Raw genomic sequence first — 16,504 nt, forward strand, 5'->3', positions numbered from 1 at the left:
TAGTGTAATTTACTAATTACAATATTAGTAGACCCCAAGTGAGTGATACTCAATTTTCCTTCCATTAACATACTGTGTGTCTTTTTTTTTCTTTCAAGGGCTCTCATAAAATTCTCCAAACACATTTTTTATATAATTTAAATTTTTAAAAAGATTGCACTTTGTATTTAGGACAAGGGAAAACATCTTGAGATCTAAGATATAATAGATGCTATTTTACAATTCCAAAGACATGAGAATCATGGACTTAAATTTGATCGTGGAGTAATTTCTGTTTTTCTCATTAGAAAATATTAGTAATTCATATTCTTGACTAATACCAAACTAAAGCAGCATAGTTCTCTGAATATCTGCATAGCATGTTTTGTATGGGAAAGCTCCACTGCTGATCTTTGAGGTCTTTTCTCTTTTTTATTCAGTAAGTCCTTGAATTTTTACTAATTTATACCCCCCTATCATGTCACTTCTGTGACTAGCAGTATACATTTTCTCATTATGGCTGGTCAGAGGTAGGGGCTGCAGGCTGTTGATGTAACAAACTTAAACTGCTTAAAAGGCAGTAAAACGTTCACTTAACTATCCAGTTGTTCTGCCTTTCACCACAAAACAAAAAGCTTTGGCAAAAATAAATTTTTTTATCCAAATTCATTGACCTAGTCACATGTCTTTGAATCTGGCTATTACATTGTGTTTTTGTATAAGAAACACTTAGACACAAAATAACCTTGTGTAGCTACATTTTGGTAACATTACATCTCAGTTGTAAATTTTTTTTCTAATAACTTTATTTTAAATTTGCCTAGCTTTTCACTATTTTTCACTTTAAAAATGTTATTATAAATAAACTGTCTAAACTTCTTATTCTTAAGCCAAGAAACTGTTCATGTGTTTTGTTTTTCTGCTATTTTTTAGCCATTCCACAAAGTCTGTAATGGATTTTGTCAATAGCAATGAAAATATCATTTTTGTACATAACACAATTCACCTCATTTCCCAAATGGTAGACAACATCATCATTGCTTGTGGAGGAATTTTACCTTTGCTCTCTGCGGCTACATCACCAACTGTAAGTACTTTGCCTCCATCTAGTGGTTATATTTTATAATTACATGACTATCGCATACCAGTTGTTTTCTGTATTGTAAAACAGATGGATTTTAACAAGACAAGTTCATCTAAGGAAACTTTTAACCATATGAAGTTATATTTATAAATATATACTTACATTTATATTTCTGCTTCTTTTATTTGTCAGTGTTGGGTTCATACGTGTATTTATGAAAATATTTCTCTGATAATTCTGATGAATACTTCTTAGGAAGAGCCATAACTCAATGATTTAATTTTATTTTCTATATATTGTTTATCTCTTCAAATATAATAAATTCTTAAAATTCTTGTTCTGTAAATCCTGAAGTTCTAAATACAAGTATATATTTATTGTATACGAATTAGAGTCGTGAATCTAAATTTAGAAAAAATCATTATTAGATATGCAAAGTCTCATGAATTACTTGAAAATTATTCCTAAACTTAATATTATTTTAAACGACATATAGGAGTTTTACCTGCCAGTTCTCTGAGATTGCTCTTAAAGCCAGCAATTTTCTTCCAAAAGGGAACCAAAGTAATTTTTCTTAGAGTGTTTCTTATTTAAACCTTGGGCAGCTCAGATAGAAAGAATGTAAATAGCACACCATTTATATGCTATTTTCTTAAATTTCATAATCCTTAAAAGCCTCAGAAAACTTGATGTTAGTCACATGGCCTCTAATAGCATTTTTATCTGACTTTATTTACTGGTTCAATATTTATTTTTTAAAATACAGCTTTGGCTCTCTTTCTATATAAAACATTGAAGTGTTTATAAAACACAGTAATCCATTGTAAGGATAACATTTGTGTGGTGCTGTTGCAGTATCATAGTTTGAAAGGCATTTAATGTTAATTGTATACGTCATTTAAAATACGATAGGTCAATGCTAAGTTTATATTTTAGTTGTCACTTTAAAAAATATCTCTGATCTGTATATCAGAAAACTCAACTGTATAGCTACTTTCTGAGATGGGAAAGAATAGAGAATTGTGCTTCCCATATACCTGTGTTCTTGCTACTGTATTGGAAACTCATCTTTAAGCCCCTAAAATATGCTTTCTCCAGAGGGAAACCTGCTGTTTTCTTAAGATGTCTTTTACTTGGTGAGATGGTGTTTCCAAATTGATCTCTGGCTTTATTTAATCATTTACAAGCTTTTTCTCCATGACTCTTTTTCTTTCACTATTCTTTTGTCAATGCCACCACCCCCAAATCATCTTTGAAACTTAAATATTAGCAGCAAAAGATTGTATTCTCAATAGTCCTTTTCCTCACAGGCACATATAGTTCAGTTTCATCTATGAACTTTCTCAAAGTCTACAAAGGCAAGCAGGTTAGTTCAGGAGCAAGGACAGCAGGACAGGTCGTCATGGGGGCTTTCATGAAATTATTTAATGGAAATAGAAATAAATATCAGTATCATAGTATAATATTGTAGTGTGAAACTTTAGTACTTATTACCATTGGAAATTCAGCTTAGAGTTTAAGATAAATTCATTCTGTCCTATTATACGTTGAACTTGAATTTTACTTACTGAAGCAAGGAAATGGAGCTAGGAAGAAAAATGGTTGATGGTGTCCACATAGTGCAGTTATCCTGTGAGATTGGTGTAACATCCCTTCTCTACAATCTCTGATTTCCTCTGGTGATTTGTACCAGATGCCAGTAAATTGAGAATTGTGTATGATTTTCAAAATGAGGCAGGGCACATTTTTTCCCCTTCTGTACATTAAAAACTGAGTAAATCAAAAGTTTTCCTCCTGACATTTTTTTCTTCATATAAATTTTGTTTTAGTTCTTATAAATAAATTATTACTTGTTGTCCAAAACTTTTAAAAGGTTGTATTGGAATTCACTTTAAATGTATTATTATTTTAAAATTTTATGCAGGGCAGAAAGTGGTCTTTATATGAATTTAGTAGTAGGTATTAAAATTTGTATAGGTTTGACATATTCACATTATCAAATAGTCTTCCAAATGTTAAAGCTAAAATGTCTCTATCAAAGTAGAGTACATATTTAATTAATAAAGTATATTATCAATTAACATTATGAGTAATATACTATTTCACTTTCCATATTTGCTTAGTTTTTATTTTATAACGAATGTACAGTAAAGATAGTGACATTTTGAGGTACTTATTACCTGTGCAGTTTTGACCACTACAGTTTGGAATTTGAAACCAATTATTGTCTAGACTGTTTTCTATAGACTTGGGAATTCATTCAGTTGTAAACACTTTCCTTCATTGTCTCTGTCTCCATATTTCTATTCTTTTGATCCATTAGCTGATTGTATCTATTGCTGGTTATACAACATAGCTGATTATGTGTTCTTTGATTAAATTGCTCCCTTAAAAGAAACAATCAGAACCTTCTCTCACTTTATACTGGTAGAAACATGGTTGGTGCTGACTGCGAGTGTTGTTTTCTGTTCAATGATTGTATAATATTCTTGTTAAAGATTGTAATGTAGCAGAGGGAAAAAAGGAAGGAGGAAGGTGGATAAAGAAGCAAATTACAAGATAATGCAATTTGGAAGATACAGAGCTCTTTGACTTAGTTTTAAAATATGAAAAACCAGAAGAGAACTTTGGAAGGAATAAGTCCAAAAAGGAAACATTGATTGATGATATACAGATTATCGAAGGGAAACATTGTCATGTAGATGCCACTGGAATTTTAAGCCTAGATATATAAAGAGAGATAGAAACATTTGAAATTAATGTTTGAGTGATCTGGTAATTTTAAGTTTGTGGAGTTTTTTAAAATATGCATGCATTATATACAGATATGCATTTAATGAAAAAATATGCTATTGTATATAAAAGCAGCCATAGACAGTTACTTAAAGGAATAGGTATGGGTGTGCTTCAATACAACTTTATTTATAAAAACAGGCAGTGGGGCAGATTTGACGTGTGGGTCACAGTTTGCTGACCACTAACTTGGAGCATAATCTTCAAATAACACAAATATCAGAGTACCTGTATAATGTTTTAGTGTGAAAACTTTATTATTACTGACCATTGAAAATTCAAGTTAGAGCATAAGATAAAATCTATTCTTTCCTATTAAACAAGAATGTGAATTTGACTTACTGAACATTTATTGAAGTTTAATTTTTAAAAACAATTTCATTGAATGTTGCAGTCATTATGTTCTATTAGGAGATACGTAACTTTTCACTCTCAGCCATACTCATTATTTTTAGCATTTGACATATCTAATGTTGAAATTGTATTTAATTTTGAGAGGGTAAGTAGAATGCTAAATACTCTATAGATATTTATTTAAAAAGAACATGGCACAAAGCTCAACCCAGGAATGTCTTTCACATTTCTCAGTATAAATGTGGATCTCAGATAATGTACTCCTTATAATAAAAAACAGACATATTTCCTGTTATCAGTGAGACTAAGATATGATCTTTTTGAAGTTAAATTTTAATATAAGGCATATGGGTTTTAGCATGAGATAACTCTTGTATTTTAACCTATTTTCTACAACTTACTAGATATGACCTCAACCTCAATTTCTTCATTATTAAATAGTGTTAATTATACTTACCCTTTAGGGAGTTTGTGAAAATTGTTAAGTAATATATGTAAAGTGCTCTAGATGAAGAAGGCTCTTTAGTTCTTTTGGCACTGTTTTCAGAATTGCATAATGATAGAAAAATTTTCCCATTTATAAAATAAGCCTGTCGTATTCAGAAGTCTGAAGTTTAAAATAGGATACTTGAGACAATTTAGTTATTAACAGTTTTAATTTTAGTGCTTGGGGCTGAGGTTGGGAATTAGACCCCTTAGGGTGTAATTTGACTGATCGTTGATTTTGGGAAGGGGCATTATTTTTGTTTTGATTTTTTTGGAGTTGCTGTTTCCATGGCTAGTTAGTTGAATCCTTTCATTTATTCTCTATACATTGTTCAAGTTGGTCATCAATGAAAGCAAGGAATTAGAGAAAAAAAATGAGGAGAAGCAATGAATATGGATCAACTACGAATTGAATAATCATTTAATGATTTTAAGTTGACCGTTTTGGTCAACCATCCAGAATACTGAATGATAGAATTAATTCATTGTCATATATGGTTTAATTTTCTGTTGTAGAAAAATAATAGAGACTGATATTTCTGACTTTCCTAATAGTTTCATGATCATAAGAAAGAAGACCAACATTTTTGATAAAAAATGATGACAAGGTCTTAATTTTATTTTATGTTTTCTTGCCTTGTCACAATACGTAGTTAATAGATTTGGGAAAAATATTATTTTTTTTTTGTTTTATCTCATACCACTGATCATATTTTAATATTCTCAGGAAGCTTTTATATGTTTTCCCATACAATATACCATGAAAAAAGTGTATTTTGAAATTTATGCTTACATATATTTATTGTCAAAAATCAGAGAATAGGAATTGTTGACTTTTATTGTGAACTTAATTCTATTAAAATGTTTGAATATATTCAATATAATTCTTAAGATTCTGAAACTGAGTGTAATATCTATGTAATTAGCTTAGTTCACATGCAGACCTCATTTAGTGTATCAATTATAATTCTTTTCTAGCAAAGAAAAGTCATTTTTAAGTTATAATCACTTGAGTAGTCTATTTTTTCATTTACTTATGGGAGGTTGATCTATAGAAAGAGCTCCAAATACTTTAGGAAACAAATTATAACATGTTTCATTAATGAAAATTCTGGAAGTTTGATATAGTTTATTTTCCTAAATTGTTTCGGCCCAAACTAGTACTGAGTTAAGGCTTTTACAGAAACATTATATTAGTTTAATTTTAAAAATGTTTCCTTGGTTATCTGCTAGGAAAAGATATTTATTTTGTAAAATAGAATATGCATAATTTCTAATATATTAACTATATTTACATACATTATATTTTATTTGGTCAGAGTTACTCTAATGAAAAAATAAATAGAAGTCTAAATATTTGATATTTTAATCGTAATTTAGAAAATGAATATCTCTTCTGAGAATTTTTGCTTTTAATAAAATAATTAAATATAATTTTTAAATATTATTTTGTGTTTCAATTTTACATTGTATTTTCATTTAATTTTAATAATTTCTTTTTCTTGTACTTTTTTGATCTGTTGTCTGTTTTGTCTAATGCATGTCCAGGGTTCTAAGGTTAGTATTACTTAAGTAATTTTCAGGTTTTCAGTTTTAAATTTTCTTTTTGCTTATTTAAGAAATTTTTGACTTGGTTATATTTTGAGTTTCCATATCATCTTTAACATTAGGCATATCTTCACTATATTTAAAAGATTCATTAAAAGTATTTTTTAGTGTATTGATGAATATCTTACTATCCACAATAATCTTTAGACTAAACTTTTGTAATATAATGAAAACAATATTTCAATCATATGTACAAGCATATGTTACATGGTTCCAATGAAAGGAAATTGGATGGAATATATGTTATTTTAAGATTTAGTCCTAATCGTATGTGAGTGATCTTTATTTTTAAACATATATTATGTTTATATAACATTTCATCAAAATTATAAATTACTTTTATGTAGAATATAATAAGAACTCCATTGTAGGTTATTGTTTGTGTTAAGGATGCTTTTTATTTTAAAATTTTATTTTGTTTAATCAAAAATAGCATTTTTGGCAAAGTATATATACAATTAATAGTTAATGTTGTAATTTCTGTATGTAATTCACTCATTTAAAAATGAAAGCGTAATTTGAAGGTTAGATTTCCTGCACCCCAAAACATTCAAAAATAAGAGCATTACCTAATAAAGTGAATTAGATTTCTAATAATTTAAGGAATTCAAAATGATGAATTTATTTGAGAACATGTATAGATAACCTAAATTCTAGTATTTTGAAAAATTATCCAGAATATTAATAGATAATAGCAATGTCCAGATCTTCCATTCTATTAGAAATCTTATTTTGATAACTGAGATTTAAAGAGGTTCTACATAAAATGAATTTTTTGCTTTTCCTTATAAATTTGTGTTGTGGTCACAGATTTTTAACTCATGCTAGGAAATGATTCTGTGTATCAGTGAGAAGCTAGGAAATAAGGAATCTGCATTTTAAAAATCCAAGCAGTGAATAAATCTAATTTCTTTAGGCCATAGGTACTGAATTGCATAATGTTGTAAATCAATAATTGAAAACAATTTTTTTTCATATTTTCAAGCTCATTTTAGAAACAATGGTTTTACCACTGTTTTGATGTTAAAAGGAAGGATAAATGTTGTTAAATTTTATTCTCCATTTACAATCGAGTATATAGTGCTTTCAGTAGTCACCTATCATTTTTGATACCTATCTTGTACCAAGAAGTGTTTCAGAGGGTTGTTTTTTTTTTTAATCATTGTTTCCTGCTGACATTTCCATGCTAATGTGAGCAGAAATGTGTTTAAGTAGAATGATTGGTATAAGCAATGTCAAAAAGAAACATTAAATTGGAGCAGATACCTATTACTTTGTATTTTAGTTTATCATTTGGTGAAGAAGTTAATCAATATAGCTAGTATGCCTATTCTCAGAAAATTTAAACATATTTGTATGTATGAGATCCCTAATGGTTTTAGTTAATTCTCAAATGGGTAAAAAATTGTTCTACATTCTAACTCGACAGTTATGTCATTTTGATGCCAAATGATAGTGCCATATATCTTTCCTATTATTCATCATACATTTATAGGAAAGAAAAATTAACAGCTATTTTTTTTATAAACAAGAGTGAGGATTTTAGGAAAGATCAATTTTATATCTTTGTTAACTAATAAGAGTAAAAGAAATAAAACTAGGGTATATGTATGTGCTATTATTTTTAAAAATCTTTGAGACTTGATCTTTAGTTTGGAATGAGTTTTTGCAAGTAATGACATTTAAATCTAACACTGATTTTAAAACTAGACTTTTCCTTTATTCAAGGATAATTCATAGGTAAACTAATTAAACTGATAACCAGCTCTTATGATATATGGAATTAGATTATAATTTATTCTGTTTGCAAAATATAGTAAATGTACAAAACTACTATTTACCTGTAGTATGTATGTACATGTATTACATTTTCAAATTTAAAAAAGACTTAAATATTTTCCTTTTTGAAGACGGAGTTGGAAAACATTGAAGTGACACAAGGCATGTCAGCTGAGACAGCGGTAACTTTCCTCAGCCGACTGATGGCTATGGTTGATGTGCTTGTATTTGCCAGCTCTCTAAATTTTAGTGAGATTGAAGCTGAAAAAAATATGTCTTCTGGAGGTTTAATGCGACAGTGCCTAAGGCTAGGTAAGTCTGTTATGAATAAAGAATATATAATTACCTATGGGTTCGTATTTTGACACTGTACAGAAAGTATTAATGGTACAAGTTGATGATTATGTAATGTAGAGATAATTATAGAAAATTATAGTATCTTCACAGTGGAGATTTATAGAATTGATCATCTTGAATGGGTTATAATTTGAAATAGAATTCAACGTATTTTGAATTGTTTCAAAATCAATAGAACTATAACATTTTTCATTGAAGTGATTTTAATGTAAATCCATTTATGAATTCTTTTTTGGTAAACTAGTAAGAGAGAGTAGTTTTCCTGGGCCCACACACATACGGTGTCAAAAAATTCAGGACATAGTTTTATACACGTAATGCTCAAAAGATAAATTGTGCCAGTTTCACTGTGTTTTTCAGAGTGAACATTTAACGCTAATAAACATTACTGAACCTATGTTGCTCACCTACTATCTTGTGTTGTAAAGAAAATTCAGCACTGACAACTCTTAGTAATTACTATTTAGATCAGTTCATTAGGCAGAAACCATCCATATTTCTCTTACCTTTCTGTAAAGGGACATTTATTTATACTATTTATAGACTTTGCAAGGGGCCAGAAAGTTACTGTTTACATAGTGCCTTAACATGTGCCTTACACCTAGAACATGAGCAAGGTGTAAGAAAACAAGACATTAGATAGGAAGGAAATTCCTGAGTATGCGCTTTTTACCCATAATTTTTGAAATTATGTAAAAATCTACACATGCGTAACTTCAGGGGAGAAGTTGTTTCTGATCTAAGGAAGGAATAAGAACTTACTTTAAGAATGATGGCATGAAACCTACATTTTTTTGTTTGGTATTTTTTAAAGCCCAAGATGAGAGGAATCTTTCCATATCCATTATAAGAGAGCATGACTACACAGAGCTCTCTCTGACAAGAGGTGTGCGGTAATTTACTGTGGGCCGTCATGGTCGTTGCCATGGATGTTTAACAACAGCTGATAGACTGAACATTGTGAGAAAGAGAAATTATTTTTAAATGCCTTAATATCGTGAAACCAGCATTTATTTAGTTACTCTGAACTTTTGTTTCTGAATATATTCCAAAGCTTTACTGCTGATTTTATTTTTATCCTAATAATTCCTGGCAGATCGGTTTTTATTATCCATAGGAATGTTTTATATGTGAACCATAATGAAGTAAACAATTATAAATCAATATGTGCTGTTTACTGTTCTAAGCACTTTACATGTATTAATTTAATTAATCCTCACAACGGTCCTCTAAGGAAGTATGTTTATACTCATTTTACATCTGAGGAAAAGGAGGCACAGACAGTTTAAGCAGCGGGCCCAAGATCACATGACTCATAAGTGGCAGAGCCGGGATTCACTCACATAGTCTGACTCCAAAATGAGTACTGCTTGGTGCTGTACTTTACTGCTTCTTGACATAAGCAGATAAACAAAAGCTTGTACTTATTGAATGCTTATTGACAAAGGCCGTAGACTTTCCCACCATGAAGAAATGTGGGCTTGACCAGCTTAACGTACTCCAATTGCCTGAAATGGGACTGGTGCTCAGTACAGTCTCCAAGGGAGTCAGATTACAGAATAGGAAGTCTTATTATTCAAAAGAATTTATCAGATATGAATATTAGGTTTCTAAAAATTTTTATTCTTAAAATTCAGAATTTAAATGATGGGGGGATAGAATAAGGAAGGGTATATTGAGAGCTTCAGAGGCCTTGGTAATATTCTCTTTCTTCAGCTGGCTGGTAGTACATAACTATTTTGTTTTTATTTTTTAACTACATATATATTTTATATGTACTTTTCATTACTGTATTTTATAATTTTCAAAAATATTTATAGATCTAATTGACTTTAAAAATAATAATGGGATGGAGGAAGCGGAGAGAAAAAAAGGAAAAGAGAACCTCGCAACTTTTTCAGCATGTCAAACTAAATAATTTATATTAGTAATATGCTTTTGGTTTTTTCAATAGTTTGTTGTGTTGCTGTGAGAAACTGTTTAGAATGTCGGCAGAGACAGAGAGACAGGGGGAACAAATCTTCCCATGGAAGCAGTAAATCTCAAGAAGCTCCCCAAAGTATTACTGCCACAGCAGCTTCAAAGGTAACTATTTTCTATGTTAAATATAATTTGCTTCACTTTTTTAAAGTTTATGAGAACAAATTTCATAGTACTGCTTAATGAAAGAGCAAGGGTTTGGTAATCATGTGGCTGGCTGTAGGCTCCATCCATGCTGGCTTGTTTTCTTCATGATTGTGTCAGCAAGATTACTGAATCTCTCTGAGACTCGCATTTTTGGTTTTAAATGACAATACTAATAATTTCTACTCCATAGGATTCTTAGAAGGATTATAACAGTACATAGCTCTGAAAAGTTCCTAGTTATAACTACTTTTAATACTTACATGTATTTTCACAGAGCTCAACATACATTGACTAATGAATGAATAATAATGAATGAATAAAGCAATATATATTGAATGAATGAGTAATTATCTTTTTAGATGGAATATGATTTTGGTGATAGACATTCCCATAATATTCAGCAAAAATATATTGAATGCCCACAAAATGAATAAACAGTGTAGAGTATTTTGGGATATACCGATAATTCTCATTCTAAATTAGCTCTATCATATGTTTTAGACACACTATAGACTTCATTCATTTCGTCAGTAGAATCTTTTTTTTTTAACTTTCGGACATTTGCATGAGTTCCTTTTCCTTGAAGTCTCCATCCTTAGTCTTTCACCCAGCTAAAATCTATTCAACTCTTGGCTGTAGCTTAAGTGCTATTCTGAGGGAAATGTTTTCAGATACCCTCACTGCCCCCCCAGTCTGGGGTAGGTTCTCCTGTTTGATGTTTTCATAAAACCCTGCCTGTCTCTTATCACTCGCTACACTTGTAATTAGATGTTTGATATTAACACAATGATTTATTTGCTCAATAATGAAGGCATGAAGTAGAGGTTTAATTCATTTAAAAAGTTCTCTGGCTTCAAGCTTCCGCAGTTTTCAGGTGGAACAAACACATATTTAGCATATCTATATTACAGCCTCTTTCTTTTTCACTACTGTCAGAGAAACATTCCTAAAATAATTAGATCATATATTATTTTACTGCTCACAAGTCTCCACAGGGCTGTCCGTTGCTAAAAAAGTAAATATAAACACATCAGCAGTAATGCCTTCTGTTATTTCTGTGGCCATAGTCGGCTATATGTCATTTGAGGGCATCTTGTATCTTGTACACTTCGCAATTCCAGAGCTTGTATGGCACCGTGAGTATTTTGTCAAAAGAGCACAAACTCTGGAGTCAGACAGTTCTGAGTTTGTATCCTGGCTCTACCACTTACTGGTTTTGTGACCTAAGACAGATTCCTTAGTCTCCTATGCCTCAGTGTTCCAGTCTTTAATATGGATGTAACTCTTAACTTGCAAGGTGTTTGTATGACATGAAAAGCAGTGATGTATTAAAGTACTTAGTAACTCCTGACATGCAGTGAGCATTCAGTTACTGCTAGTTCCCTTCTCTCTCTAGCAGTTACCCACTCATTATATGAAGTAATGAAATGAATAAATATTAGCATTTTTGAGAGCTTTGATTAAGTACAGGTGGCTGTACTTAATTCAGGAGGTAATAAGGAGTTTTTCAAGACTGTCAAGCCAACCAAGTATTACTCTAATTGTAGAATATGGACAGAAAAGTCCAATGAGAAAGAAACTTATAGTAATTAGCTGAGCTAGTTAGTGTCTCTAACAAGAACCTTGGCAATGAAAAATGGATAATAAGTGATGGATATAGAAATATTAGGGGAAAAAGATAACACATTTCAGGACAGAATCGATGGACCTGGTTGGTGAAATTTTTTTTTACTCCCTGTGTTTATGCATTGTTTTTCATGTGCCACTTTAGTGAGTAAACCATAGTTAATTTAGGTGTGGTAATAACCTGTGTGGACTTGAATGAGTCATGCATCTTCATTGGGTCTCATGTTTTATACTTTCTAAAAAGGAGCAATGATATAAGTTTTTCAAATAAAGAAATCTTTATAAAGATCAAATTACATTATGGGTACAGAAACACTTTGTAAAAGGGTGTGTACATTAAAATACAATTTTTTTCATTTATGCTGTAAGTTACATACTTTTCATCAATGCTATAAATAATGTTATTTTCTTTAATTGTCCTGTGATAAATATTATTAGCAAATTATTATTTAGATGATATAACTGAGGTTCACAGAGGTGAAGTATCTCACCTAAGATCATATTGCTGGCAAATTTTGGAATTGTAATGAAAACTAAATAACTATCAAAGGAATCAATCATCTTAGTTTAGGAGTGAAATATGATAATTGAGGTCTATAGAGAATTAGAAGAAGGTCTATTTATTTTTAATTACTTAGAGTACTAGCAAGTTATTCTATATGCAGGAATTGTATCTGGTACTTCACATATATTATTTAATTTAATTCATGTAATTCTTAACATATTATGTCCACACAATTCTTAATATGTTGTGTAGGTGAAAAATACTAGATTAAGTTTCAGGGAACCTGCCTCTCTCATTAGTTTGCTATAGACACATTGCATAAAATTTGTGGATTTTTGTATCTTCAGTTATAAAAATAATTTTGATGGTAACGATCCTTAATGTATTTTAGCTTTAATTATTAGGGCTATGACTGAATTTTTTTAAGTTTACCTTTTCTGATATTTTGTAGATGATGAGATGCTTATACATATAAAGCTAGAATAATGTAATACAATAATCTCATGTACTATAAATGCATGATGGATAAATGAAATCTGGTAACTCAAAGAGATTTATTAACTAGAGGAATGGAAAGTGAGGATCAGAAAATTTTGGTAATAAGCCCAAGATCACACAGCAGAGATTTGAGCCCGAATTTTCTGAGGTCCAAGATCAGCCTTGTTTCTACCACAGTCTCACCTGATTTTCTGAGTCTGTACTGGTAGCCGTGGTGATAAAGAACACGGGAAACTGTGAAAAGAATAGAGGACAACAGAGAAAGCGTCTTACAATAGAGTACTGTAGTCAATACAATGTTGTCCAGTGATAAGCAGGTAAAGAATGTGGCCAGTTCAATGACGAAATTAGAGGTATTAGAAATTATATTACTATATAAGTTCATGTATTATGGTATTATTTATTTATTTTTTGACAATTCTCTATCTTTTTAAAGACTCCATTAGAAAATGTTCCAGGTAACCTTTCTCCTATTAAGGATCCTGATAGACTTCTTCAGGATGTTGATATCAATCGCCTCCGTGCCGTTGTCTTTCGGGATGTGGTAAGTTACACCAGCTTGATTTCCCAGGAAAAAACCTTCTACTGTCATTTGTGTAAAATAATTTAAATTTTATAAGAAAGCTGCATATTACAGCAGAACATCCCAACGTCAGGAATTGTGGGGTTTATAACGTACTTCTGATTGTAAAATGGTTTAGTCTTAGCTTTCTTTGAAAGCTTATTGATATTTTTTTTTTAATTATGTGAAATTCTGATTTAAGTTATATGTATACAAAGAATAGGGAGAACCTTGAAAAATTATAATTCATTTTATCTTGAATCACCTACTCCTCTCTTTTATTATTCCTTGCTCCATATCTAGGTACTGAATAATTTATTATCATTAGTGTTACTTGTGTTATGGATAACAGGGATTAATTCATTATGGTGTTACTGGCAATTTTTTTTCAAAAAAGAATCTGCATTTTAAAAATACGGTTGGGAATTTCAGTTAGAAAGGTAGTTTAATAAAGCTTAAGGAAAGGATAGCTTAAGCAGAGGGTTTCATGGAATACTCCAATTATATGATAAGTTACGCAAGGTAAATAAAAATAAGATTGGCCTTTCCACATACTGCATAGAAATATACAGTATTTCACAGCAGATTCAATATTGGCAGTACATCTTTATATAGTTATTATTTACCAGCCACTTTAGATTCTGTTTTTCTTATTTTAATTAATGATTTATGAAACAGAACAAAGTTTATGTTTTAAATTAACATTTAACAATAAATTGGATGGAGTACTTTGTACTTTAGAAAGTGGTTAAAGTCTATTTGAGTCATATAGCATAGTACTGCGCGATAGGAATATACAATAGAAAAATGATCATATATATATATATATGATCATTTTTCTATATATATATCGGTTCTTATAAATCACTGGGAAAATTATAAACATACCAACACAAAAATAGGCAGTGGACATAAAATATGAAATATAAGGTAACAAACATATGATAAAAATTCAGGTTTACTGGAAGTCAAAATTACAAATTAAAACAAAAGTGAGGTATATTTACTATTAAATAAACTAAAAATTACTATTGAATACTTACCATTGCAAGGGTACATTGAAATATGCTCTGTCATGTGTTACTGGTAAGTATAGAAATTGGGTAAACTTTTTGAATAGCTCTTTACCAGTAGGTGTTAAAACGTATAAATATTGATGCTCTGTTATCCAGTGTCCCTGCTCAGAAAGTATTTAACTTCATGTGCTCATCAGAGATGCCTGCAGGGAAATTAGCAACATTATCAGTATCCAACAATATAGTTTCAGCCCAATAAATCATAGTATATTCATTCAGTGGGAAACTATGCAGCCATTAAAACATAGTTTTGAGGGAAATTTAGTGACATGGAAAAACACTCATGATATATTTTAAGGGAAAGCAGCAGTATACAAAAGTACTTATATTACATCTGCATGCTGAGTGTAGGTATGTGCACATGTACACCTTTATAAAAAACAAAAACTAGAAAAAACATACCAGAATACTACCAATGATTATCTCTAGGTAAACGGTTTTTGTTATGTGCTTTAATATTTTGTACTTTTTTTATTTTCCATTTTTCTATAATCCCGTGCTACTTTTATAATTAATAAATAATACAGAAAAATTTTAAATAGATAAAACACAAGTATAAAAACCATGATATAAAACTCTTAACATAATCTGTAATTTAGACTTGGAAAAAAAAATTACTAACAATTTAACTGCTTAGAAATGGGAGTTATTCATTCTGAAAAAATGTGTTATGGAAAGAATTTTTTTTTAATGACGAATGGTTAAAACATGGAGCATATCTTTATCTCCAAGAGGCACAATCAGACCTAACAAAGAGTCTATGTTAAGTGTGACAGTATGTTTAAATTGATAGTAAAGTCTGCATTAGGTTGTTATGGTAGATTATGATAATTTTTCTAAGATTTATAGAAAAATCTTGATAACCAAACAGTAGTGCTTCACTTTCTTCCTGAAAGGAATTAAATGTTCCCAGATGTATCTTACGAAACATTATCAAAGCAACATAACGTGTGTTCATCGAGTTCATAGTGTATATCTCAGACACTTACCATGTTTCCCCGAAAATAAGACCTAGCCGAACCATCAGCTCTAATGCATCTTTTGGAGCAAAAATTAATATAAGACCCATCATTATATTATATTATATTATATTATATTATATTATATTATATTATATTATATTATATTATATCATATTATGTTATATAAGACCTGGTGTTATATATTATATTATACCTGGTATTGTATTGTATTATACTATATTATATAAGACCTGGATTTATATTATATTATATTGTGTAAGACCCGATCTTGTACTAAAATAAGACCAGGTCTTATATTAGTTTTTGCTCCAAAAGACACATTAGAGTTGATGGTCCGGCTAGGTCTTATTTTTGGGAAACATGGTATTACCTCTCTATCCTAACTAGATTGATCCCTTTCAGACCTTTTACCACTTTGCTCTTCTCCTCTGGAAGAACCCCATTTGTCATTGAGCTTTTGAAATTAGGAGCCTCAAATATTGGCAGTGTTTTAGTGGTTATTTTTCCAGTGCGGAATATTGGGACTTGGCACTTCTTAATCTGGTTGTACAAAGATTGCATTAGTTTTTTTCTTAAGCTGTCATATCACCCTTCTAGGTCATATCAAGCTGGTATAAAATTATGTTTTATGCTTTCCCATTGTTTATATTTTCCCTGCTTTGCACTCTACATTATATAAAAGCGAAA

General features: G+C 30.3%; 1 protein-coding gene and 1 long non-coding RNA gene across 13 annotated transcripts in view; one reads left to right on the forward strand and one right to left on the reverse strand.

Moving 5' to 3' along the window:
* NBEA (neurobeachin) overlaps positions 1 to 16,504 on the forward strand; it is a 662,791-nt gene that overhangs the window by 194,679 nt on the left and 451,608 nt on the right. For all 7 annotated transcript variants that reach the window (XM_019736455.3, XM_074330023.2, XM_074330024.2 and 4 more), the window contains exons 24-27: positions 913 to 1,066; positions 8,215 to 8,395; positions 10,395 to 10,525; positions 13,633 to 13,740. In XM_019736455.3, the coding sequence (XP_019592014.2) occupies positions 913 to 1,066; positions 8,215 to 8,395; positions 10,395 to 10,525; positions 13,633 to 13,740 (574 nt within the window). The remainder of the gene's footprint in view (positions 1 to 912; positions 1,067 to 8,214; positions 8,396 to 10,394; positions 10,526 to 13,632; positions 13,741 to 16,504) is intronic.
* Positions 1 to 16,504, reverse strand: part of LOC109449832 (uncharacterized) — a 266,951-nt gene that overhangs the window by 141,686 nt on the left and 108,761 nt on the right. For 5 of the 6 annotated variants that reach the window (XR_012495587.2, XR_016019145.1, XR_016019146.1 and 2 more), the window contains exons 2-3: positions 14,802 to 14,977; positions 13,380 to 13,430 (exon numbers count right to left, since the gene is read on the reverse strand). This is a non-coding gene — a long non-coding RNA (uncharacterized LOC109449832). The remainder of the gene's footprint in view (positions 1 to 13,379; positions 13,431 to 14,801; positions 14,978 to 16,504) is intronic. The other variant, XR_016019147.1, reaches the window with a different exon arrangement.

Source organism: Rhinolophus sinicus, chromosome 16 (assembly GCF_057876585.1).
Source record: "Rhinolophus sinicus isolate RSI-liver-muscle chromosome 16, RSI-T2T, whole genome shotgun sequence".
NCBI classification, from domain to species: domain Eukaryota; kingdom Metazoa; phylum Chordata; class Mammalia; order Chiroptera; family Rhinolophidae; genus Rhinolophus; species Rhinolophus sinicus.